Source organism: Eptatretus burgeri, chromosome 15 (assembly GCF_056783735.1).
Source record: "Eptatretus burgeri isolate ZD-2024b chromosome 15, Ebu_testis_v1, whole genome shotgun sequence".
NCBI classification, from domain to species: Eukaryota; Metazoa; Chordata; class Myxini; order Myxiniformes; family Myxinidae; genus Eptatretus; species Eptatretus burgeri.
The window spans coordinates 11,607,327-11,633,254 of record NC_140975.1 but is presented as its reverse complement, the minus strand read 5'-3'; the positions used below and the strand labels follow the sequence as shown (position 1 = coordinate 11,633,254).

Below are 25,928 nucleotides of genomic sequence, written 5' to 3'. Positions count from 1 at the left end.
TTGGCAGGACTTTTAGGTGGTTTGAACGTTGATGGGTGATTGTGTGCAGGGTGCTGTTGGTGGGGGTCTCGTCAAGGGGTGGTGTGTGTGCCTTTTGTCCAAGCCAATGCCCTCCTGAAAAGGAGAAGGAAAAAGAATTCAAACAAAAGAACATTTTGCATTTTCTTATTTGTTCTTGTGTTGATAAATTTGTGTGGTGTTAATGTGGAGCAGGCACGATGGGCTGAATGGTCTCCACTTGCGTCTAATATCCTTGTTATTCTTTATGATATACACCGACGTCAGCAGGAGGACTGAGATATAGATGATGGCACAGGCGTGAAGGGCCAAATGACCTGCATATAGATGATGGCACAGGCGTGAAGGGCCAAATGACCTGCATATAGATGATGGCACAGGCGTGAAGGGCCAAATGACCTGCATATAGATGATGGCACAGGCGTGAAGGGCCAAATGACCTGCATATAGATGATGGCACAGGCGTGAAGGGCCAAATGACCTGCATATAGATGATGGCACAGGCGTGAAGGGCCAAATGACCTGCATATAGATGATGGCACAGGCGTGAAGGGCCAAATGACCTGCATATAGATGATGGCACAGGCGTGAAGGGCCAAATGACCTGCATATAGATGATGGCACAGGCGTGAAGGGCCAAATGACCTGCATATAGATGATGGCACAGGCGTGAAGGGCCAAATGACCTGCATATAGATGACAGGCGTGAAGGGCCAAATGACCTGCATATAGATGACACAGGCGTGAAGGGCCAAATGACCTGCATATAGATGATGGCACAGGCGTGAAGGGCCAAATGACCTGCATATAGATGACAGGCGTGAAGGGCCAAATGACCTGCATATAGATGACACAGGCGTGAAGGGCCAAATGACCTGCATATAGATGACACAGGCGTGAAGGGCCAAATGACCTGCATATAGATGACACAGGCGTGAAGGGCCAAATGACCTACATATAGATGATGGCACAGGCGTGAAGGGCCAAATGACCTGCATATAGATGATGACACAGGCGTGAAGGGCCAAATGACCTGCATATAGATGATGACACAGGCGTGAAGGGCCAAATGACCTGCGCTGACTCTCATGCTTGTGCGCATGCGTGGTTTGCTTTTTTCTTTTTTTTGCACCAGCAACGTTCCCATAGCAACGGCGGCCTTGACTCAACTTTTTTTATATCACCGCTTTCTTTCTCGATGCTTCCATGGAGTTCTGAAGTTTCGTGATCGTTTTTAGGGTTTTTTTCTTCCTCTCCTTTTAACGGAGGGAACAACACCAGCGATTTGTGCGCTTGCAGACATGGCTGATGATGCCGATCTGGACGTGCCCGTCCGCGACGTCGGTCTCGCCAGGGCCTCCACACCTTTGGCTTTGGGTATGTCTGTCATGGTGTCCTCAAGATCCCGCCGTTTGATTATCATTCAGAAGATGCGATCTTCAGTCAGGATATCCTGAGGAATATATTTTTTTTAATTGTAATTGGTCGAGCCAATGTAGTTGACAACATAACCATCATTTATTTTGAGCCTTTCTGCTCTATAACCGCCGTAGCGGCCCCGTTTCAGTAAACAGCTTATTATTCAATAATATCTGAGCGTCGAGAGTCGCGTGTGCGTTGGGACTCCCTCGAAGTGAACAACGACTCTCGACCAATGACGTCACATTAAGCGCCGAAGACCGAAGTGTTATTAATTTAATTCAACTCCAACACATCGGCACCCACAACGTCATGACGTAGCTTGTGTGTTGGCACCCACAACGTCATGACGTAGCTTGTGTGTTGGCACCCACAACGTCATGACGTAGTTTGTGTGTTGGCACCCACACCGTCATGACGTAGCTTGTGCCGTTTGTGTGTTGGCACTCGATCCTCGACGTCATTGGTTGAGAATAGTCGCGAGAGAGTGCGTCCCGATCAATGCACCCCGAATTGTCCTCCCTTTGTTCTCACATTGATAGGAGCCTTGGTATGAGTTGGTAGTTGTGTACATGGGTAGGGACTGATGTTTGTGAGAGGGTCTCATCAAAAGGTGAATATGCTGTGGGTGTTTGTTGATTCCTCACCCGAACCCCCCCGCCCCCCCCCCATCATGATAATCTTCCCAGAAATTAAATAATGACACAAAACATCCGACACCCTGGTGATGAACCTCCGTACCTCCTCCACTGCCCCCCATCCCCATCATCCCCTTTCCTCGTGATAAACCAAGCCTGGTGTTGGCTTGGCAGTTATGGTGGTGACTTGGGATCTTAGGGTCCTGAGTTTGAGCCCCGTTGGCCACTGACTTAACACCAGGAGGTTGACTCGGCCTGTCATCCTTCCGAGGTCGGCGAAATGAGCACCAGTATACTGGTGGTGGTGGTGGTCATATGGCAGCTATCATTTCTTGAAGCGCGACTGTGTCGCTGATGCAGTGCCCCTCTACCAGTACACACACTGGAACTGGTACTCATTTTGCCGACCTTGGAAGGATGACAGGCTGAGTCAACCCCCCTGGTGTATTAATTCAGCGACCGACGGGGCTTGAACTCAGGACCCTAGGATCCCAAGCCGCCACCCATCTGCGGGGCACTGCATCAGCGGCACAACCACGCCCCTAACCGATGATGCAACCAGCAGCCAAAAAAAGGCAGCACACGATGGGAACTGGATAAACCGATTGAATTAATGTTGTGTTGATACAGCACAGGCATGATTGGCCAAATGTCCTCCTGTGTCCAAATTCCTTGCCCAGGATTTTCCTTGCAGAAGTTATTTGTTGATTTATTTATTTAAATGAAGTCTGATGAGATTTCAGCAAATTCTCATCAGATCTCTTGAGGACTGCAGGGGATCGACGGTGAGAAATGTTGCTGCAAAACTGTCTGATGATTAAATAAGAACGAGTAATCGGACAGCTTTTGGGACTTGATGTACTGCGGCCTGGGGTGGGGGGAAAAGGTTGGGTTTGAACCTGCTTTCTACCCGTCTTGCTTGTAGAGCCCCGCGACGCACGTGAGAGGCAGGCGGTGTCTCGCCTGAGCCGCGAAGATCTTGAAGACCGGTATCTGCGCCTAGCCGATGATAGTCTGCAGCTCAAGCAGCATGTAAGCAAGCAGGAAGACAAGATTCGAAGGTGGGGTTGTACGTTTGAGTTGTCTGGGTAACACAGCTCCAATACTAATTTCCACACACATATGTCACTAAAAACATACCCACAACGTTAAATTGCTTGCATATTTCTTCTGGATATGTTTATTTCTTTATTCCTATGCGGAACAAGACTGCGGGATAGCATCATTGGCCGAGGGCGCAGCTGTGCCGCTGATGCAGTGCCCTCTGCTGGTTAGGGTAGGAATTTGGGATTTGGCCATGGTTCTGGTGACGGCGACCATTTGGCACAGACCTGTCACCAGAACATGTCACGCGTAGTGTTTAATGGCTCTGCGAAGACTCGGCGGTCTAGTGGTTAGACCGTCACCAGACTTGGTGATGGAATCGTTGGAACGTCTGCTCTGAGTCTGGGAGGTCATAGGTTCAAACCCTGGCTGAGTCATACCAAAGACTTTAAGTATAATTGGTACGTGCTGCTTCCTTGCTTGACGCTCAGCATTTAGAGGTTGGAGCACAGATAAATCCTGCCGGTTAGAATCCCATGGAGGAGGGGAGATGCCGTAGAGATTTTCTTTCTTCATTGCCCCACTCACCGTGGACATGAAAGGCCACCCGGAGTGCACTGGGAAGTTGCGTCGCTTTCCCTGAGGTGGCCAGCTGTGTTTATCTGCACTCAAGTTTGGTATTATCGAATGCCTCTGCACGTGACGGTTCCTTGAAGTCTTAGAAATAGTAAATAAATAAAAAGGAAGAAGATGAAGAAGAGGAAATGGATTGAACAGACTTTTGTCTGAAGTTCATTTTGACTTCTCTGTGTGTGCAGAATGGCGACAAAGCTTGTGCGGTTAGTCAACGACCGGAAGAAATGGGAGGCAGGGGCACAGCCTGGTGGCGGGCGAAACGTCGATATGGAGGAGAGAGTGGAGGAGTTGCAGACAAAGGTAAAATAAAACGGAATGACAGACCGTCGGGAAACGTGTGCTGCCGAGTGTAAACCATGCCCCGGTCTTGAATACGTTCCTGCTAGGTGCGAGAGCTGGAGTGGCAAAATGAAGGACTGCGATCACGATTGTTGACCACCAGGCAGCAACTGCAGACCCAAGGCCGGCGGCTGACGATGTACCCTCATGTAGCACCGCGCGTCAACTCCGGGTTGCGCCGGACGCTGGCATCAAGCATGTCGAATGGGAGGGATGCCAGGGGTGAGGTTTAGGTTTTGGTTTCTCGCCCATCAGTGTTTGTCACGTTCAAACCCTCGAACAGACATGCTTCATTGCCCATGGTGTTTCATCGTGCATCTGTGCTTCAGTGGTGCCCTCGCAAGAAGCCAGCAGGGGACGCACCGTTAAACGTGCCACACAGACTGCTAATGGCCAGGACGATGGCCTGCTGGCCGAGGCATATGGCGAAATGACGCGGCTGTGAGTAATCACACCACACACACTTATTTCTGAGCCTTGGATTTAGCGGTTGAAGCAATAGGATGGAGGAAATGTCATTCGTTCTTACATTGTCCCTTGTATGTCCTTCGTTGTTCTGAATGTCCTTTATCCGTTCAGCAAATTCTCTTCATGGTTGTACAGTACACACTCATGGATTGCCGGTTGTAATCTTAGCTCAAGGGCTGGCAGGATGGCCGAGAGGTACGCACATTCGTCTCTAAGCCGTCTAGACTGGGTTCGAATCTCGGTGTTTCACCGGCAGGGTGATTCATCAATGTGCGTGCCATCCCTCGGATGTACCGTTAAACTGGGTATTCTGTCTGCCGGCATTCGTTGGTGGATGGTAAATAGCCCAGGGTGTCCTTCGCGAAGAGTAGGTGAGCTATCACCGGCACGCTAAACAAATTCTAAATTTCTCGTCTGATCTACAGGAGGCACTGCACCACTCCCCCAGCAAATGAGGCGAGCCACAACCATGTGCTGCATAATAACGAAGAAGAAGAAGAAGCCGAAACCAACCAAGCCTCTTCTTCATCCTCACCTTATGACGACGAGCTTAAAACCCCCGTCCGTGTTACTGAACCCTTTACAGATATTGATTTGCTCTTCCATTGCTTTTCAAATCGTATACCCCATTAGCTTCGACCAATTCCCATTTATATAAAGAGAAATGTATTTTTCAAAGGAACACCAAGTTCATTCGTGTATTATCTCCCAACAATCATATTGTGCAATAAAACCATTGTTATTTTTTCTTGCGATGGACATCTCAGTTGCGGGTCGACGACAAAACAATATTTATCCGACTCAAAATATTTTTGGTGCCTCCCTGTTATGGGACCTGTGTCTATTCGTTATATTGCTGCCATGCTGGAATACAACATATTGTTCAATATTCGTCTGTCAATTTATTTTTAATATCCCATATCATATCGTCAAACAAACCGTCCACAAATTACAAATGCAAAAAGGGCAGAATTTTTGAAATGTTTCCCTCCCTTTTCCTCCTGTATATACCATGCACACTCCTTCCCTCCTCTTCTTTTGCTGCTCTTGCTTCCAAACATTTTTCTTTTTTCTCCTCTCACCACACACTCCCCCCCCCCTTACCTTCCCCTCACCTCCCCTTGTTCTCTTTTTTTTCAATTTGATGCTCACTCAATTCTTCCTCCCCTACATGCATGGTTCTGAATCGATGTATACCTTATTATTTTATGGTTCTGAATCGATGTATACCTTATTATTTTAACTTTCACGAGTAGAAGCTCTTCCACGAGCCTCGAGTATGTATCCAAACAAAACCCAAAGAAAACTTCTTCTTCTTTGTTCGAATTCCCCACAAGGCTGTGGGGTAGCATAATTAGCTGAGGGCACGGCTGTGCTGCTGATGCGATACCCTCGGTTGGTTAAGGCAGGAACTTTGTAATTTGTTCAGGGTGCCGTCTCTAGCTCACCGACTCTTCAAAAAGGACACCATGGGATATTTAATATCCACCAACAAATGCTGGCAGGCGGGATTCCCGTTTAACACCCATCCAAGGGTCGGCACACACATTGATAAATCACCCTGCCGATGAAACACCAGGATGACAGTTTATAGCCTGGTTGGGATTCACACAGGCTACACAGCTTGGAGGGGAGTGTGCATACCTGTTGGCCATCTTCAACCAGTCAAGTTTTCTGAATATAACAACGAGAGGCATTTTTGAGGAAAAGCTGGCAGACACTTTACTGTACCTAATTTTGGTATGCTGATTTCAATTTTGCTGTCTGCCAAGCTGTATCTTGACCGCTTGACCCTCAAAATGACGTAATAAGCCATGCCCTTTTTTGCATATTCCGCAATATGGTTTACTGTAAAAGTTAATGTAAATACATCATGTGTGGTATCATATGAAAGGTAATGACATGAACATTGCAAAAAACATGATCAACTAGAGGGGGAGCACTCGGGAGAGTGCAAAACCTCCGCCACCAATACTGCTGGGTCACTCAAGTGAACCTTATATCTTATTCATTAAATATGATGTCAACAGTGCTGACAGAGTTATAGTTCTTTTCTCTAACATTTTTTTTTTTTGGGGGGGGGGGGGGAGGGGGGTTGGAAATAACTGAAAACATGTGGAAATGCAAAAAAAAGAAATCGGAATTTTGTTGAAAAAAAAGTTGCAAAAAATTTTTTTAACAATTTTTTTGGGGGGGGTTGGGAATCACTTAAAACATGTAGAAATGCAACAAAAAATTTTTTTCTCTAACAACTTTTTGGGGGGTTGGAAATCACAAAACGTAGAAATGCAAAAAAAATTTCTTTTTTTTTGGGGGGGGTAACAATTTTTTGGGGGGTAGAAATCACAAAACATGTAGAAATGCAAAAAAAAAAAATTTTTCTCTAACAATTTTCTTTTGGGGGGTAACAATTTTTTTGGGGGGGGTTGGAAATCACTTAAAACATGTAGAAATGCAAAAAAAAATTTTTTTCTCTAACAATTTCTTTTGGGGGGGTTGGAAATCACAAAACGTAGAAATGCAAAAAAAAAATTTCTTTTTTTTGGGGGTGGGGGTAACAATTTTTTGGGGGGGTAGAAATCACAAAACATGTAGAAATGCAAAAAATAAAAAAATTTTTCTCTAAAATTTTGGGGGGGGGGTAACAATTTTTTTTGGGGGGGTTGGAAATCACTTAAAACATGTAGAAATGCAAAAAAAAAAAATTCCTCTTTTTTGGGGGGGGTAACAATTTTTTTGGGGGGGGTGGAAATCACTTAAAACATGTCGAAATGCAAAAAAAACATTTTTTTCTCTAACAAATTTTTTTTGGGGGGGGGGACCAAGTCCAAAATTTAATGGCATGATCCTTGGACCATACCTAACCCCCCCCCCCCCACCAAGTTTCGTCGAAATCCGTCGAGTTTTTCCGTAATACTGTTCACAAATAAACAAACAAACAAACAAACAGAAAGGGGTGAAAACAGTAACCTCCATCCATCTTCGAAGATGGCAGAGGTTAATAAATAAATATTACATCATGTGGGGACATTTTGGGTCAAATGAGGTCATAATATCATATTACGTAATTCTACATAGCTCTATAAAGACAATTCAGGACTAAATTCATATCGTTCTTTTTCATTCTAAGGAATCATTATTCAGTATAAACCATCAGGGATGCGAGCGATGGGGTGATCTAACAAGTGTTTGGACGAGGAGCAACTCGATTTTAATGTAAATCAAGATTAAAATCGAGAAGCTTCTCGTCAAAATACCAGTCAGAATGCCCCCACTGCTCCGTCCTTGCCAGCTTATCCTGAAGCATAATTTGTTAGTACTAGTACGTGCCCATACATGCGTGGCCGTACGTGCAAAAAAACCCAAAAACAAACAAACAAACCGCGTGCCAGAAACAACAACCACACAGGCCGTTCCTTCACTGTCATGTGCCCGTACGTGCGTGGCAGTACGTGTGTGGCCGTACGTGCAAAAAAACAAAACATTCAAATTGCGTGCCAGAAACAACAGTCACACAGGCCGTTCCTTCACTCTTGCGTGCCCGTACGTGCATGGCCGTATGTGCAAAAAAAAAACTTTCAAACCGCGTGCCAGAAACAACAGCTACATAGGCCGTTCCTTCGCTCTCGCATGCCTGTACGTGCATGCCTGTACGTGTGTGGCTGTACGTGTGTGGCCGTACGTGCAAAAAAACTTTCAAACGACCACACAGGCCGTTCCTTCGCTCTCATAAACGACGACTGGATTGGGGCATTGTGTTTATCTATAAATGCGCATAAGAAATCGAGAAATTATTAGAATACAATAAGTCATCACTATCCGGAAGTGGTGCGTGCCCATACGGAATGTTCTGCTGTGATACTGCTGTGATAACAACTGCTGTGATACTTACACACACACAGAGTTAATTAAAATCAAGTTTACCTCCCTGTCTTTGCTTGCCATAACATTCGCTGCCATTGACCATTTCCACTCCAACGCCACGGTAACTAAGGCACCGATCCCCATCGTAACCGGCACAGCACATGACGTCATCGTCGGCCGGCCATGCACCGGCCTACGCAGCCACGTGTCCTTTCATTGGTTGGTAAATAAATGGCCATAACTTGGGAACCACTTTTCCGACTAATATCAAACTATGAAAACGCACATCCACAGGGCCTCGGCAATATACCTGGCAAGTTTCAATTAGATCGGACCAGTGGTTGTTGAGAAACAGCGGTCACAGACAAGCCGGTAGGCGGACATGGGTAGTCGATCAAGTCGAATTTAGTCGTTTTTCAGCCGTTACTAGCCAACAAAAGTGTCCATAGCAACGGTTCTTCCTCACACATACAGTAACTAGGACATACCATGAACCTGCCATACCAGTTTCATGTATATCTGACTCATAGTCTCTGAGATATAACGAACTTCGTTTTTTATTGTTTTCAACCAGGGTTCATTCAAAGTCTATCTTCTCCGACAGTTTTCATAGGATCCGGCTGGAAATTTTTGACAATATGGCTGAATGTACTGCCCACTGTCGCCCGTGGCCCGATTTTTGAAAAAAAATTTTTGAGATTTTTTTTGAAAATTTCAAAGGTCTGTTGCTAGGCAACGGATGGGTCCATAGCAACGGTTCTCATTTGCACACTAGGTCATGGTATGAACCTACCAACCAAGTTTCATCGAAATCGCCATTGTATTAACGGAGCACTGGACCGAACAGGCATACAGACATAGGGCGAAAATGAAAAATCGAGCTCCGTGGGGCTATGCAGTTGCCATTGGGCTAACCAAATACCAAAACCCCTGCCAGATTCGACAAACCCCTTCGGAGAAGATGTAACTTGAAATCGGCTACCCCCTAAAAACACGTTTTTTGGGCGTGGCTCCACCCATAATGGGCGCAGCACTCCCATTCTCAGGAAAACACAACTAGATCATGATATAAACCTCGCACACAAATTTTATCAGGATCGGATCAAAACCCACGGAGCTGTGCTCAGGACAGACAGACAGACAGACAGACAGACAGACAGACAGACACACCCATAACGAATATAGTGGTCACTTACTGACTCGTGAACCAATTAGAAATTGACTGAAGTAAAGCAATATTGTTTCGGAAAGTCAAATTAAAGGGAATCAACATAATTTGACCAAAAAATAACATGCACCTTATTCTTTAGTCATTGTAATAACCATTTATACCGGAATTTTAAAAAAAACAGTAACAATCTTGCTGAAATTTGTCTCTTCTTCGTCACAAACTTGCCATGTTTTCTCACTTCATAAAAAAGCTTGTGCCTTTGAATACATCTATAAGTAATCCTCGAACATGTGTATCATACCTTGATAAAACCAAATGTCATTTTGGGTTACTTCAGTCTCATGTTCAGTCTTTTGCTCTTCTTTCCTCTCCTTTTCATTACAGGACCATAAATGTAGATATAATTTTGATTGTATATTTCACACAAATCATGACCTTTTGACATTTCATTGACCAGAGATCATACAAAACTAATTCATCGACAGTATGAATGCAATGTACATGTCATTAGCTTTAATTTGACATGATAGTTTTGATGCCATTTTTAAGGAGATTTATATTTCGCATTCGGCAAAAAAGGAGCGTGGCTTATTACGTCATTTTGAGGGTCAAGTGGTCAAGATACAGCTTGGCAGACAGCAAATTTGAATTCAGCACACCCAAATTAGGTACAATAAACTGGTTGCCAACTTTTCCTCAAAAATGCCTCCAGCATGTTATTTAGCTACATATCTCATTTTTTTGACTAGACTACCTTGTCAGCCCATTGTTTTAACCTAGCTTTATTGAAGGCATATGAAACAGGTTTTTGTTTTTGTTTTTAACTCGACTGTGCCTTTTCAATGGAGCAAATAAATCTTCACCACAACCAAAGTTGGACTTTCCAACGCAGTGTGTGTCTTTCAGATATTTTCCCTGTTACTTTAAAGACAAAGTGTCTCCAACATTGTCCTGTACTTTTTTCCATGTTGCTTCTAGTGAAGAGGTGATCTCAAAACAACAAGAAGAGCTCATCAAATTGCAGCGTGAGAAGGAAGAAGCACTGCTGCGTAATCTCAGACAGCAATCCGACGAGCATCGGTGTGTTTCCGGGGCATCGGTGTGTTTTACGTGTACCGGTGCGGTCGGTATTGCGTGCTCGGAATACATGCTGGTAGTATGGTGCAGAGCAATAATTATGGGCAGATTGTCTGTTTTTTTTTTTGTTTCTTTGTTTTGTTTGTTATCCCTACACAAGTGGTAAACTATTGTGCGCACACTCACTGGGTGACCGTTTTATATGTTGCTATGTTTTATCTTGAAATGTCAAAAGGTTTTGTTTCGCTCAAATTATTCAAACATCAGATGTTCGAGATTGGATAAGTTTTGGTGTCTTGAACCATTGTCTGAATAATTGGTGCAATGGAACATTTGTACATCCCCTTGTTTGCAATTATAATGGCACTGCACAAATTATTTTTCACATTTTTTTTTAGTTTATAACTTTGGTACTTTTTGGGGTTTTTACTAACCTCAGGCTCATGGTGGAACTTTTACATAAATAAACAAGTTTATGCTTGTACATAAATAAACAAGTTTATGAAGAACAGTCTAATAGACATCTATCAACAAAGTCAATTCTGATTGGACGTTCTCTACTGAAGCGTAGAGAACGATGATGATTGATACTGATGATGATTCTCTACTCTACTCATCGTCACCTCCCAATGGCTCCTCCCACCTAGACCATTGGGAGGTGACGATGGCGCATCAGTAGAGAATGTCCAATCAGAATTGACTTTGTTGATAGGCGTCTATTAGACTGTTCTTCATCAAAACAAGTTTATGCTTGTACATATACAAGAACAAGAATAGACATTGGTGTACTTTACCATAAACTCGGCATAGCCTTCTGGTCGCTTCCCCGACTGGCTTAATCAAAAGACATCAAGTTGTACTTCACGATAGTTGTAAAATGAAGTTAAATACGATAAAAGTATCTTTTGTAACTTGTAATTGTTACCTCCGCCACAGAAGATGTAAGGAGGTTATGTTTTCACTTCACCCCTTTCTGTTTGTCTGTCTGTTTGTTTGCAGGATGTCTCAAAAAGTTGGGGATGAATCCGGATGAAATTTTATGGACAGGTTCAGTGTGTGACAATGACGAACTGATTAGATTTTGGTGAAGATCCGGATCCGGATCCGGATCTGATAATTTTTTAAGTGATTCTTCATCATTGAGAAATATGGCCAAATACGATATACAGCGCAATATCTGAAAAAGTTGTGAACAGATTCAGATGAAACTTGGTGGACATTTTGGGTGTGTGACAAGGAATAATAATTGATTAGATTTTGGTGAAGATCCAAATCCAGATACGAGAATTTTTTTAATTGTTATTGGTGTTGGTTGTGTGCTCCTATTTAATTTTATGTATTTTTCTTTTGTGTCAAGAAATATTACAATATATGATTTTGTGTGCTCTCTCCCAACTCCTTCTGGAGAGTTCCTGCTGTTGTAGAATAATAAATCTTACTGGAAGAACCGCTGCATTAAATATCGAGATGCCGCTTCTTCTTCCTCAATCACAGAAACATGGACTTTTTTATCCATAGTGGAGACTCGTGAAAGAGCTCGTACAGTGAACGGATCAGGATGTAACAGACAAAAATAGAACACAAAACACGCATGCATGGGGTGGACAAGTTCGCCAAACCAGGAAACTCCAAGGAGGGAAAAACGGGAAAAATTGGCAGGAAGAGCAATTGGGGTTGGGATAATGAGGGTAGAAAAGATCATGGTTATGGATAGGGGACGATCTGAGATGGTGGTGAACAGCTGTCTTGAAGACCTGGAGGGAAGAATGAGATTGAAGAGGATGTAGAAGTTGGTTCCACAGGTGGAAAAAAGAAAAACAAATGAGTGGAAATGAGCAGTGATCCTGGATTTATGTAGTTTCACCGGAAGCAGGTTGATGATGGACCATGTGAGCCCTGCCGAAACCTGAGGGGGGACAAAGCATGGAAAAATCAGGGGGTGCAAGACCAGAAAGGAGGCGGTAGAAGGCAGAGAGACAACCAACCTGTCTGCGATGGGAAGTGATAAGCCCATAGAATCGGCCTTATCACGGGAGTTTTTAATGACCTTGAAGGCCTGGGTTTTCACGGCATCAAGCTGAGGAAGATGCGAGGCAGGGGAGCCAGCCCCAAGGAGAAAGCAGTACTCCATCCATCAAGCTGCCGATGAAAGCCATGGAGTTGGATAGGAGTTCAGGTGTGCCAAGGAAGGACTTTGTACGACGGAGGATTCCCAGTCGGAGGCTTGCTTTGGAGACCAACTTTGAAATCTAGTTTTCCCAAGAAAGATCATGGCTGATAATGATACCCAGGAGTTTGAATGACTGAACAGGCATCTCTTTTTTACAGGCATCTTTTAAAACGGGCATGTCTGTGATCAAGTGGCTCGCACATTTGTTCTCAGTAAATTGATTCTTAGATTTCCAGCCAAATAAATTTGTTATTACCCTTCCAACGGCACCATTATTATTATTATACAACAGCAGGAATGAACTGTCTCTCTCTCACACACATGCACACACACACACACACACACACACACACACACACACACACACACACACACACACACACACACACACACACACACACACACACACACACACACACACACACACACACACACACCAGACACGTGTCTCCTTTTAGTAATAGATTACGACATTGGTAGACAATGGATGAACACATATGGCATATCAGTTGAGAACTTGGGGTGTGTACATCATGATCTAGGGGTTCAGATAGGAACGCAAACAGGTCAACCTCAACTTTAATAATCTGAAGCTCTCCAATGAGCCTGAATTCTGTTAAAAAAAAAATTAGTTTGCATGGAGTATCTGTTGGCCCATTTTCCAGTCTGAAATTCTGGCTATCTGAGTTGGCCTGTTGGTGTCCCCATTTGAACCCCCGGCTCTGAGTGGTCGAGTGTAGGATTGACCACTTTGGCTTATTGAACTCTTTCCTCGTGTATCATCTCCGCAGCGGCCCAATCAGGCTGCAGTCGGATATCAGATTGTGACGCTGATGTGCTGCGCAACTTACGAAGAAACGTATTTTCCAACTTTTGAAAACATTTTCTCAATGATATTAACATTTATTTATGAAATTATGAAACACGATAGACTTTTCAATACACACCACCAAGTAGTTTGATTCATTAAAAGCCCGTCGAGTTCTGTTTGGTAATCCAAGGATCAAGATGTGAACCCGAGGTATGGAGAGTAAACCGAAGTTTAAATCTTCTGCAGAGCATCAATGAAAGAAAACCTGGAGTTAATTCGCCTAAGAAGAGAGGCGGCAGACAAGCAGTCAGCTTTCGCAGAGATACAGACCAAGTTCTCCAAACTACACCAGGCAAGTGTATTTTTCTGCACAGTTCACCTGATTATTGCTGTGTCTATTGCAATGGTGTTACATACCTTTGGATACCTATTGACCAACATTGTCCTGGATGTTGTCCTTTGATTAACATTGCTAGGAGAGTGTGGTGCTGCGCGCTGCTCACGACGAGGTACTTTCCCGTCTGGAGGAAATGCGTAATGAGTTGAGAAATGAACGTTCAAGGAAGGCAGAACTTGAAGTGCAGCTTTGCACAGCAGCCACGACACAGCGTTCTGCCAATGAGGTCCCAAATGATGCATTTGCTTATTACCAGCAAGCTTTGCGCGGCTTCATTGACCTTGATTGTCTGTCCCTGCACATCCCTCTGCCTGTGTTCATTGTCTGTACCACTCTGCCTGTGTATTTCAGATGCGGGAAACAATGGCCGACCTGCATAAGGAGAGAGATCTCTTAAAAGATAACTACGATCGTCTTTTGCAGAGGTTCGCCTGGTACTTCCATGCCATAACTAAATATTCTCAGTTGTCTTTCTATAACTTCAGAACCTCTTTATACCAGAGTTGGTGTCAAAGCCACCCAATGCTCGCCTGTTTATACATTTATCGTTTTTAAAAGACGAGTCTAATAATTAATATTTTTTATAAAGCATTGCAGTGAAGTATAATTATAAAGCAATATATGTATTTGTATATTGTAATCAGTAACAAGAACGTAAGTGAGCACAATATACGCCCTAACAAGAAGGGATATACAGAATTGTGCTACTACATGGAAAACAGCATCCTGGTTGCCATGGCAACCACTTTAGATGACGAACGTATGTCGCTACACACCGTCTCCAGTCTGTACCTATGTACCAAATATGAAACGTGAAAGTTGAAAACTTTGGGAGTTGGAGTGCGGACAGGAACGGATGGAAAACAGCATCCCAGTTGCCATGGCAACCACTTTAGATGACGAACGTATGTCGTGACACAACGGCTCCACAGTCTGTACCATGTGCCAAATATGAAACGTGAAAATTGAAAACTTTAGGAGTTAGAGTGCAGACAGGAACGGACGGACAGACAGACAGACGGATGGACGACCGGTATCACATAATATGCCCCGATATATATATATATATATATATATATATATATATATATATATATATATATATATATATATATATATATATATATACATATACATATACATATATATATTGTGACGTCCACGGGACTTGAACAGTCCCGCCAACGTAGAATGAGCCGAAACGATGGAGGCGGTTTATTTATTTATAACCCAAACATGGCGGTTCTAATCGCTCTACCGCAAACGGGACGAGGAAGGTGGCACGAGTCGCTTTTCACTGAGTTGATGATGTTTATTTGTTTTTATTATTAACCAGAAATAACAAGACTCGGCAAGAAGAGGGATCCGGGGCGATTCGACGGGATGGTGCGGGATCGGGCGTGGGGAAAACACAGACAATTCCAATGAATATACAAACCTCAAACCCTCTAAGGCGCCAGGTACACGCACACACACACACACGCACACGCACACGCACACGCACACGCACACGCACACACAAAACGTAGCTATTTCTGGTGGTCAGGCTGGACCGTGGTGTGGACGCAACTGTCCCTGGATTGGCGTCGGACGAGCTGGCCTTGCTCTCGTCAGGGGGGCAGGAGAAACCGTGGTGCTGTCGACCTCCTGGTCCTGGCCCAAGTCCGCTCAGAGCCACCAGGGAACCAGTTCTGGCGCCAAGTTGCGAGCAGGAGAGGGAGGCAGGTCCGCCCGCCGTTCGACCCCGTACTCCGAGTCAGCAGAACCTCAGAGCCAACCAAGGTGACGCACGAGGCTCAGCAAGGCTCCAAGACACGATGAAAAAACAGGATCGAATCTGCGCAACAACAAGCACGCTTCCAGCACAACAACCTCCACCCCCCAAAAAACACGATCTTTTTGTCCCGATCTTCTTCCTCTTCTTTTTCGACCCCGAACAGAACCTTTTTATCCTCCCGTCCTCGTCACTTCCGATCGAGCCGTTTTATTGGCCCACCGCCGTCGTCTTCCGCCAATCGTGATCACGGGGCGGAGCCATCCGCAGCACTGTCCTGTGACGTCATGGCAGGCCTCCAGGGACTACTAAAAGGGGTTTACGCAGACACACTTACCCTATCCCGTGTCCCTATCTAATTACGTGACAATTATCATTTCCCCCTTGAAGAAATGGACATTTACTAGACAACTTATCACCACTGAATTGCAACTTATTACATCAAGATCCTGGTAAACTCGAACAGCATGGCATACCTAATTAAACATCCTAATTACCCTTTGAATGCATACCCCCCCCCTCAAACGTAACTATATATATATATATATATATATATATATATATATATATATATATATATATATATATATATATATATATATATATATATATATATATATATATATATATATATATATATATATATATATCCTGGTGTTGGCGTAGTGGTTAGGGTAGCAGCTTGGGATCCAAAAGGTCCTGAGTTCAAGCCCCGTTGGCCGCTTGAATTAATACACACCAGGAGGTTGATTCAGCCTGTCATCCTTCCGAGGTCGGCGAAGTGAGTACCAGTGTACTGGGCCCGGTGTATGCCCCGGTTCGAATAGGTGTACCATATCCCTGTGTCGTAAGAGGCGACCAGGGTTGTGTCAGGAAGGGCATCCGGCGTAAAACCTGTGCCAAATCATTATGCGGATCATAATGGATGATCCGCTGTGGCGACCCCTAAAGGGAGCAGCCAAAAGAAGAAGAAGAAGATATATATATATATATATATATATATATATATATTGTTGTGGTTGACGAAATTCGCAAACCACCATTCAGGTCCCTTAGGTGAGATATCTCTGTAAGTATATGTGTAGTTAGGCCCAAACCCGTTGTTTCGAGGGAATAAATGTCATTCAGTCGGGCTGCGACTCTTCAGGACAGCCGTTTTTCTTTTACTATCTTTATTTTGGACCAGCCGCCATTACTACCACCACCAACCACGTCTCAACAGCCATCACACAACAACCACAACCACAACGCCGCTTCACAACAACAACCACCAACCACAACGCCGCTTCACAACAACAGCCACGACCTTTACCGTCACAACTCGCCACCATCGCATCACCACCATTCTTGCGCCACTTGTGGGCACCGATACTGGACTCGTGCAGGGCGCGCACCGAGCAGCGTGTTCAGAAACATCACAGACTTTCCGAGAAAAACGGATCAAAAACGACTCACGCCCACTTCTGTTCCGTCCTATCGGAGAGCGTGGGGCGATTTGGCCCCGCCTCCAGGGCGTTGGAGTGAGGTCGCTATATGCAAATTCATGGATCAAAAAGCAATCACGCCCACTTATCCTCGGTCCAATGGGGAGCCAGTTCGAGGTGAAGGGTCGGAGGTAAAGGGTCAAAGGTGGGGGAGCGAGGCCACGGGGGATATAAACGGCCGCGCTCGCCAAACAGTTCGCAGTTCGGAGGGGAGGAGTTCGAGTTCGCGGTTGGGAGTTGTCGGTGGAGCTGGGAAGAAGAGGACGGAGCTGTGGAGAGGTGGCGGCGGCGAAGGCGATCGAGGGGGTGCTCGCGTCGGAGTCGGGGAGCGGCGGAGGGAGAGGCCGGCGGCGCGACCGAGGTCGAGGTGGAGACGCTCGTCGCGGGACCCGAGACAGGGTGATATCCTCCTCCCCCCCGAGCATCAACAACCCCCTCCTGTTTCCCCCCGCGCTGAGATAGTGCGACAAGGGGGCCCCTTTCCCACCCCCTACCAGACACTGTCCGCGAGGCCCGCGGAGTTGGGGCGCCACCGCCGCTCTGCGTCTCATCATCAGACGGGTAGGCCCGACACGGTCTCGGCCCCAGGCCCGTCTACCCCCCTCATCCTGGAGGGTGGTTCTTTTTCTTTTGCTTTGGGTATCTGTGTTGTCGGCGCCGTCTGTGAAGTAAAATTGTATAAGTGTTGCCGTGTGCTCGGTAGTCGGATAGCTCTGTATTGTGTTTCTCTTTTATATTTGCTTTTTGTGTAATATTGTTTCTTCTCCTTTTACATGTACTTTTGGTGTAATTGTATATGTGTGCTTCCCGTTCATCGCGAAATAAATGTGAGTTATGTTGAACTGTTTTCCCGCTTCGCTTCGCCTTTTCTTTCATTGAATCTCCATCTTGCTTCACGTAAAGGGTTGGTCGTGGGCTAAAACGCCCGATAATTAATCGAACCGTCGAGGCCGACGAATAACACCGCTCGGTTATCCCGATAGTACGGAACGGGTCGCTTAAAGTGGCCCGTGTCCGAAGTCGACCTGCGGCGAGGTGCGATCGCCCGGTCTACCCTCCGTGTGGGTACTTAGGTAGGTCGAATTTGGCGAGCAACCCTATCCCACACGGGGGCCGATTCGCACGATCGTGGTGAGACCGAAAGGTCCACCCGTGACTAGTTCCCGGCGTTAGTCCGAGAGGGTCACGACTGGATTGTCCGTCCGGTGGGCGACGTGCCGCGATTCGAGTTACGTGGCCGTCCGCACGCCGGCGGGCGCGAATCCGCAACACTGGTGTCAGGTCGTGCGATACAAACTCATCGCCCTCCTCGCGGCACTGGTATCGGAGAACGGGAAAACGGGCTCTCCTGTCTCCAACTAAATTCACGGGAATCGGTCCAGGGGTGAGAGGAGCGACCCCCGATTCCCTCCAAATTACGAGCGAGCTAAATTAACCCTTTAAGAGAAGCAAGATGGCGTCTCAAGGCGAGCGGGTGCCGGGTGGATTAGGTATGTGTAATAGTAATGTGTAGAATCCATGGCTCAGGACGAAATCCATGTTGGTTGTACAGGAAAACGAACTCGCCCAACTGAACCCAGAGCCCGAAATAGGTGCGGCAGCGGCCGCGGTGTATGACACCTCCCCTCCCCCTCTCCACCAAAACCCTTCCCCGATCCCTGCCGAAACGGCTCACCCAAGCGCACCCGACATGGCCCAGCTATTCACCATGCTGGCAAAATGAATGCGGAACTGATCGAAAAGATGGATACAAACGCAAATGAATTTATAAACAAAATGAAAGGCATGAACGAAAAGATGGATACAAACGCAAATGAAATTATAAACGAAATGAAAGGCATGAACAAGCAAATGAAGGAAGAAACGAAAAAGCTGCGGGGTGAGACGCAGAACATGGGCCGAAGCCTGCAGGCGGGCATGAAGGCCGTTAGCAGGGAGCTTAAAATGGCGACTCCACGTGTAGGAACGAACGAGCTGGGAGGGGGTGCAACGGCTGACAGGCCCGCGGTGGAGGCGGGTGACAAAATAATTCGGGGGGCGTGTTGGGCGAGGGTCGTGACAGAAAAAGTGACGGTAACCGAGAGGGACAAATTAAATGGGGAGACCAAAACGTGTGAGATGAGACACGAGGTGACGACAAAGGAAATAAAAATAGTTGAGACAAGGGAGGTAAAGGGTGAAGAGGTGACTGAGTTGGCAGAGACACGGGAGATGGGAACGATAGAGGGAAGACTACACGATGAAGACGGGGTAAGTGACGCACACACACACACACCGAGGTAGTGGAGGATAATGGGGGTGAGCTCGCGGACTGGGTAGAGACCCGGTGCGAGCGGCTGGATGCCCTCCTCCAGGAACGAGGGGAGGGAGTGTGCCCCCCTGAGGCGAGTCACGACCAGGTGAGTTCGGTCGTGCTTTGCGAGGTTGAGAGGACGGGTGCTGTGGACAGGTGCACGCCGAGCTTGGGGGGTATAGAGGCCCCGGAGACCCTTGTGGGGACACGAGTCCCCAGTGTGGTTGTCCCTGTGTGTGTGGTGCAAGGCGTGAGTGCGTCCCCGTGTGTGGAAGCGACCCCGTGTGTGGGTGGTGTGGTGGCGATGGTGCCGGAGTGCGTGCTTCCCAGCACGCCGTGTGTGGATGAGGCACCGTGTGTGGAGGAGGCCGTGTGTGTGGATGAAACGGCCAGTGTGGATGAGGCACCGCGGGTGAGTGCCCCCGCGTGTGTGAGTGAGGGACGGTGTGTGGATGAAACACCGCGGGTGAGTGCCCCCGCGTGTGTGAGTGGTGTGGTTTGTGTGAGGGAAATGGCACGAGTGAGTGGAAGGCCGCGAGTGAGTGGAGCAACGTGTGCGAGGGAGATGGCATGCGTGAGTGAACGGCCGAGTGCGAGGGAGACCGTGTGTGTGAGAGAGCGGTATGTAAGGGAGATGTCGGTGGGCATGTGTGAACATGCAGCCGCGTCTCCCGGGGTGAGTTTAATGGTGAGGTGTGTGAGCGTCGTAACACGCAGGAGTGCGTGTGTGGAATGGAGGCGACGACGGCGACATGTGAAGAAAGAAAGCCGAGTAGCGTCTGCAGTTGTTTCGGGGACCGTGCCGGGTTCACCCAGCAGTGAGCACGAGGTCCGTGCTGTGCAACGCACGAGGCCCCCACGTGCTCGCTTGCGAGAGTGAAGTCCCGGTCCGGAAATGCCAGCGGTGGATTTGCCGATCCCGCGGACGGACAAAGTTTAGGCAGGATTACGGATTTGGACCGGACGGGTTCTTCACGCGGGCGTATGTGTTAAGCTCCAACGGGCAAAGCACATGTGTTCGCGTGGGGAACCCCTCGAGACGTGGGGCTTGTTTTTTTTTCTGCGCACGGTGACGTCATGGCTGCACGTGGAGTTGGAATCCGGCAGGAGGGGTATCCCTGCCGGATGGTACCGTCCAAGGAGGGACGAGGAACACGTGCAGCTGCATGACGTCACGGGCAGGTGCAAAGTGCGCGAGCTGTGAGTTGCCGCGCTGGTGCTGCGCATGTAAAGAAAAGAAAAAAAAAAAAAAGCAAGCCTCACTTTCGGGTGCACAGGATTCCTGGGCAAGGGGTGGAAGACCCCCTTACCAGGGCACAGGATGGAAACTAGTTAGGGGGAAGGGTTAGCTTAGTTAGACCGACTTCATGGGGCAGGGGTAAGTCCTCATGGAGTCCGTGGAATGGATTAGTTAGAGGGATTGTAGCGAGATTTAGGTTGGGAAATTGATTAATGGGATTATTTTGGAGACAGTGACAGCCTTTGGATGTGTAGAGTTGACATAGTTTAGCTACGTAGTGTTAAATGGAACGTGCTATAGTATAAGGGACGACGTGGGAGCACGAGTTAGTTAGGGGAAGTAGTTAGGAGGATGGCAGAGTTCAGCGGTGTGTGTGTTGAAATGTTGTGAGGTGAGTACATGATGAGTGAGTGAGGCCAGCGGGTCTGTGTGAGTGGAGCGAATGGGGACTGCATGGTGCGATGAGTGATTGGGGGGGAGGAGTGACTCCCGCCCAAGGGACTCCGGGGTCAGTGTAGAGTGAGTTAGGGGTTAGTTAAATTGAAAAATGGAGGTCGTTTTGTTGTTGGTGTGAATGTAGGCTCGAAACCCATTTGGAGGGGTGCAGGAGCCCTGTTGACGGGCTGGGAGCGTGGCTGCGAAAAGTGAGTATCGCTGAGTGGGTACCCCGGGCACCAGGCTAGTCGGCCGTGGTAGGCCAAGGGCCCATGGGGGGCCGGGATAGCGTAGTGGGCACGGGTGCGCCTGCTTTGTGCGGGGGCCCGGGGCGCCATTAGCCGCGTGGGCAGTGTTGTGGGCACGGGTGACCCTCGGAAAGGGGCCTGGGAAGCCAGCCTGCCACGTGTGCGTTTCAGGGGAGGTGCCATGGGGGGCACTCCCCGGTGTTAGGGAGCTGGTAGGCTCGGAGGCAGTGTAGTGCCCGGGGGTGCCATCGTCGGAGAATCGGCAGAGGGTCGTGCCTGCCAAAGGGAGCCACGTGTCCCAGCCATGAGACCGTGTGAGGGCACGGAGAGAAAATTGGGGGGCGAGGCCCGAAATTGTGAGGACACCAACACAGGCGACGGGAATCTGGGTTGTTAGAACCAATAGCTTAAGCGCGAGGCGCTTGTTGAAAGCCCCGGGGTGGTTTAACAGTTAAATGGTTAGGGTAGATTAGGAGATGTACCCCTCCGCACCATCCATCCCCTCACTCTCGTTGTGGACCGCTGGACCCACTTTGTGTTATAGATCGCCGAACTCTGGGGAGGCCATTCTGAGGCTTCGTTGGGCCTCGACAAAGGACGCTAGCTCTCCCTTATTCCCCTCCGGGAAGGGAACGTAGGGGTTGGGAGTAGGCTAGGTGACAGGATAGGTTAGCCGAACAAGGACAATAAAGGGGGTTAGGGGACGATTTATAGTGGGGAAGTAAAAATAAAAACAACAAAAAAATAAGTTGGGGCGAAATTGGGGTTTGACAAATTAAGGGAGTGGGTATGTACAGTGACAGGCAAAGGCGATAGGTTGGGAGGGAGACAGGTAGGTAGGTCCGAGCCCGCCTTCCAAGTGGCCAGCACCACCGCACTCCCTCCACCAACCTCCACGGAACGGCAAAGGCTGGCCAACTTCAGCCATCTGGCTGTTTTTGCTGCAAGGCCTGTGCCGGCTGGATCGTCTGCAGCTGCTGTGCTGCGAGGCCTGTGCCGGCCCACTTCATCTGCCGGCTGGCTGTTTTTTTCTTCAAGGCCTGTGCCGGCCAGTTCATCTGCGGGCTGTGTTTGCCTGCAGTGGCCTTATTCTGCGGGCTGAGTTTGCCTGCTGCCTTTGCCATGCCATGCCCACTGCCCTTGTTCACCAGCCCCGTTCAATTTTGCTTTGCCCCCCCCTGTTCATTTCCATGTGCGCCAGGATCCGCAAGGCAACAGTTTGCAAGCTGCGAGAACTGCCCTGTTGGCAGCTACAACACGGGCCTGCAGTGGCGGCCCGTGCACCGTGTTTGCATCCATCCATCCATTCGTTGTGCTCATTGCGTGTGCCACTTGAGCTGGCACGGAGACTGCGTTTGTGCAGCCCATGCACCGTTGTGGTTCACTGCGTTCAGTTCAAAAGGGAAGGCCTTGGACTGCGTGTGAGCAGCCAGCCACGTTCCCTGTCACCTGCATTGTTTGAGCCAGAGACTGCATGCGGGCAGCCTGGCTCCCTGCTAACTGCTTTCTTTTTGCAGAGTTCAATGATCCTGGGCCATGGTTTAGTGCAAAATTTGTAAGTTAAGGTTAAGATGTACTGTAAATATGAGTGCGCCCCCGGCATGTATGTCTTAGCGCCGGCAATTTTATTTAAGTCGTCCGTGTGAGTGAGTTTGTTTAGATAGTTACGCAGCCCTCAGGTTATTTATTTTGGGGACACGAATACCATGAATGTCGCACTCAGGGATCCGTAGGTAAAATGTACTAGGGGAAAACTACACATGATGGCACACGAAAATTTGACGACTCGGGACGAGTCTGTAAAAAGGGGAGGGGGTGGTGTTGTGGTTACCAAATTCGCAAACCACCATTCAGGTCCCTTAGGTGAGGTATCTCGGAAAGTACATGTGTAGTTAGGCCCAAACCCGTTGTCTAGTGGGAATACATGTCATTCATGCGTGCTGCGACTCTTCAGGATAGCCGTTTTTCTTTTGCTATCTTTATTTTGGACCAACCGCCATGATTACCACCACAACCACAACATCAACCACCAACCACAACGCCGCTTCACCACAACCGCCACGACCTTCACGTCACACCTCGCAACTGTCGCATCGCCACCGTTCTTGCGCCGCCTGTGGGTGCCGGTGTTGGACTCGTGCAGGGCGCGCGCCGAACAGCGTGTACAAAATCATGGATTTTGTGCTTCAAAAACGGATCAAAAATGACACACGCCCACTTTTTGCCGTCCAATCGGTGAGCGAGGGGCGATTTGGCCCCGCCTCCAGGGCGTTGGAGGGCGATCGATATATGCAAATTTATGGATCAAAAAGCATTCACGCCCACTTTTTCTCGGGCCAATGGGGAGGGAGGTGAAAGGTCGAAGGGAGGGGGTCAAAGATGAGAGGGCGAAGCCACGGGGCTGATAAAAAGCGACCGTGTTCGTCAGTCCAGGGAGTAGGAGAGTCGAGAGGGAACAGAGAGTCAAGACTTCGCGGGCGGTGGAGTTGGCAAGAAGGAGCTGGTCGTCGTGTGCGTTGGAGTCGGAACGGAGGGGACGGAGCTGTGGAGAGGCGGCGAGGGCAGACGAGGGGGTGCTCGCGTCGTGCAGGGAGCTGCACCCCAGGGAGGCCGACAGCGCGACCTGGCCGAGGTGGAGACGCTCGTCGCGGGACAATAAGAATCCTCTATACCCCGAGCATCAGCAACCCCCTCCTGTTTCCCCCCGCGCTGAGATAGTGCGACCAAGGGGGCCCCTTTCCCACCCCCTACCAGACACTGTCCGCGAGGCCCGCGGAGTGGAGGCACCATCGCCGCTCCGCGTCTCATCACCAGACGGGTAGGCCCGACCCGGTCTCGGCCTCAGGCCCGCCTCATCTTTGAGGGTATTCTTTCCTTGGTTTTGGGTATGTGTTGTCGGCGCCGTCTGTGAAGTAAAATTGTATAAGTGTTGCCGTGTGCTCGTGTAATCGGTATTAGATCTGCATTGTCGCATTTGCTTTTTGTGTAAATTGAATTGTGTTTTTCTTTTCTGTGTGCTTTTGGTGGAATTGAATATGTGTGCTTGTCCGTTCGTCGCGAATAAATGTGCTTTGTGTTGAACTGTTTCCCGCTTCGCTTCGTCATTTCCTTCATTGAATCCTCATCTTGCTTCACGTAAAGGGTTGGTAGTGGGCTGAATACGCCCGATAATTAATCGAACCGTCGAGGTCGACGATAACACCGCTCGGTTATCCCGATAGTACGGAACGGGTCGCTTAAGTGGCCCGTGTCCGAAGTCGACCTGCGGCGAGGTGCGATCGCCCGGTCTACCCTCCGCGTGGGTACTTAGGTAGGTCGAATTTGGCGAGCAACCCTATCCCACGCGGGGGCTGATTGGCTCGATCGCGGTGAGACCGAAAGGTCCACCCGTGACTGGTTCCCGGCGTTAGTCCGAGAGGGTCACGACTGGATTGTCCGTCCGGTGGGCGACGTGCCGCGATTCGAGTTACGTGGCCGTCAGCACGCCGGCGGGCGCGAATCCGCAACAATATATATATATATATATATATATATATATATATATATATATATATATATATATATATATATATATATATATAGATATATATTGTTGCGGTATATATATATCTATTGTTGCGGTATTCGCACCCGCCGGCGTGCTGACGGCCACGTAACTCGAATCGCCAGGTCGCGCTGTCGGCCTCCCTGGGGTGCAGCTCCCGACGCGAGCACCCCCTCGTCTGGTGTCGCTGCCTTTCCACAGCTCCGTCCCCTCCGTTCCGACTCCAACGCACACGACGACCAGCTCCTTCTTGCCAACTCCACCGCCCGCGAAGTCTTGACTCTCTGTTTCCGACTCTCCTACTCTCCTACTCTCCGCCTCTGGACTCTCCTACTCTCCGCCTCTCGACTCTCCTACTCTCCGCCTCTGGACTCTCCTGGACTGACGAACACGGTCCTTTTATCAGCCCCGTAGCTTCGCCCTCTCAGCTTTGACCCCCTCCCTTCGACCTTTCACCTCGCTCCCCATTGGCCCGAGAAAAAGTGGGCGTGAAGGCTTTTTGATCCACAAATTTGCATATATCGATCGCCCTGGGGCGGGGCCAATTCGCCCCTCGCTCACCGATTGGACGGCAAAAAGTGGGCGTGTGTCGTTTTTGATCCGTTTTTGAAGCACAAAATCCGTGATTTTGTACACGCTGTTCGGCGCGCGCCCTGCACGAGTCCAACACCGGTACCCACAGCGGGGCAAGAACGGTGGCGATGCGACGGTTGCGAGGTGTGACGGGAAGGTCGTGGCGGTTGTGGTGAAGCGGCGTTGTGGTTGGTGGTTGATGTTGTGGTTGTGGTGGTAATCATGGCGGTTGGTCCAAAATAAAGATAGCAAAAGAAAAACGGCTATCCTGAAGAGTCGCAGCAC

At 48.3% G+C, this 25,928-nt stretch overlaps 1 protein-coding gene across 1 annotated transcript in view; it reads left to right on the top strand.

Annotated features, from left to right (window-relative positions):
* Positions 1-1,143: 1,143 nt before the first annotated feature.
* LOC147011510 (protein fantom-like) overlaps positions 1,144-25,928 on the top strand; it is a 65,106-nt gene continuing 40,321 nt past the window's right edge. The window contains 10 exon segments of the mRNA XM_085858376.1: positions 1,144-1,395; positions 3,001-3,136; positions 3,938-4,055; positions 4,142-4,316; positions 4,424-4,535; positions 10,576-10,677; positions 13,902-14,007; positions 14,132-14,293; positions 14,295-14,354; positions 14,356-14,486. Coding sequence (XP_085714502.1) covers positions 1,320-1,395; positions 3,001-3,136; positions 3,938-4,055; positions 4,142-4,316; positions 4,424-4,535; positions 10,576-10,677; positions 13,902-14,007; positions 14,132-14,293; positions 14,295-14,354; positions 14,356-14,486 — 1,178 coding nt within the window. The 5' untranslated portion in view covers positions 1,144-1,319.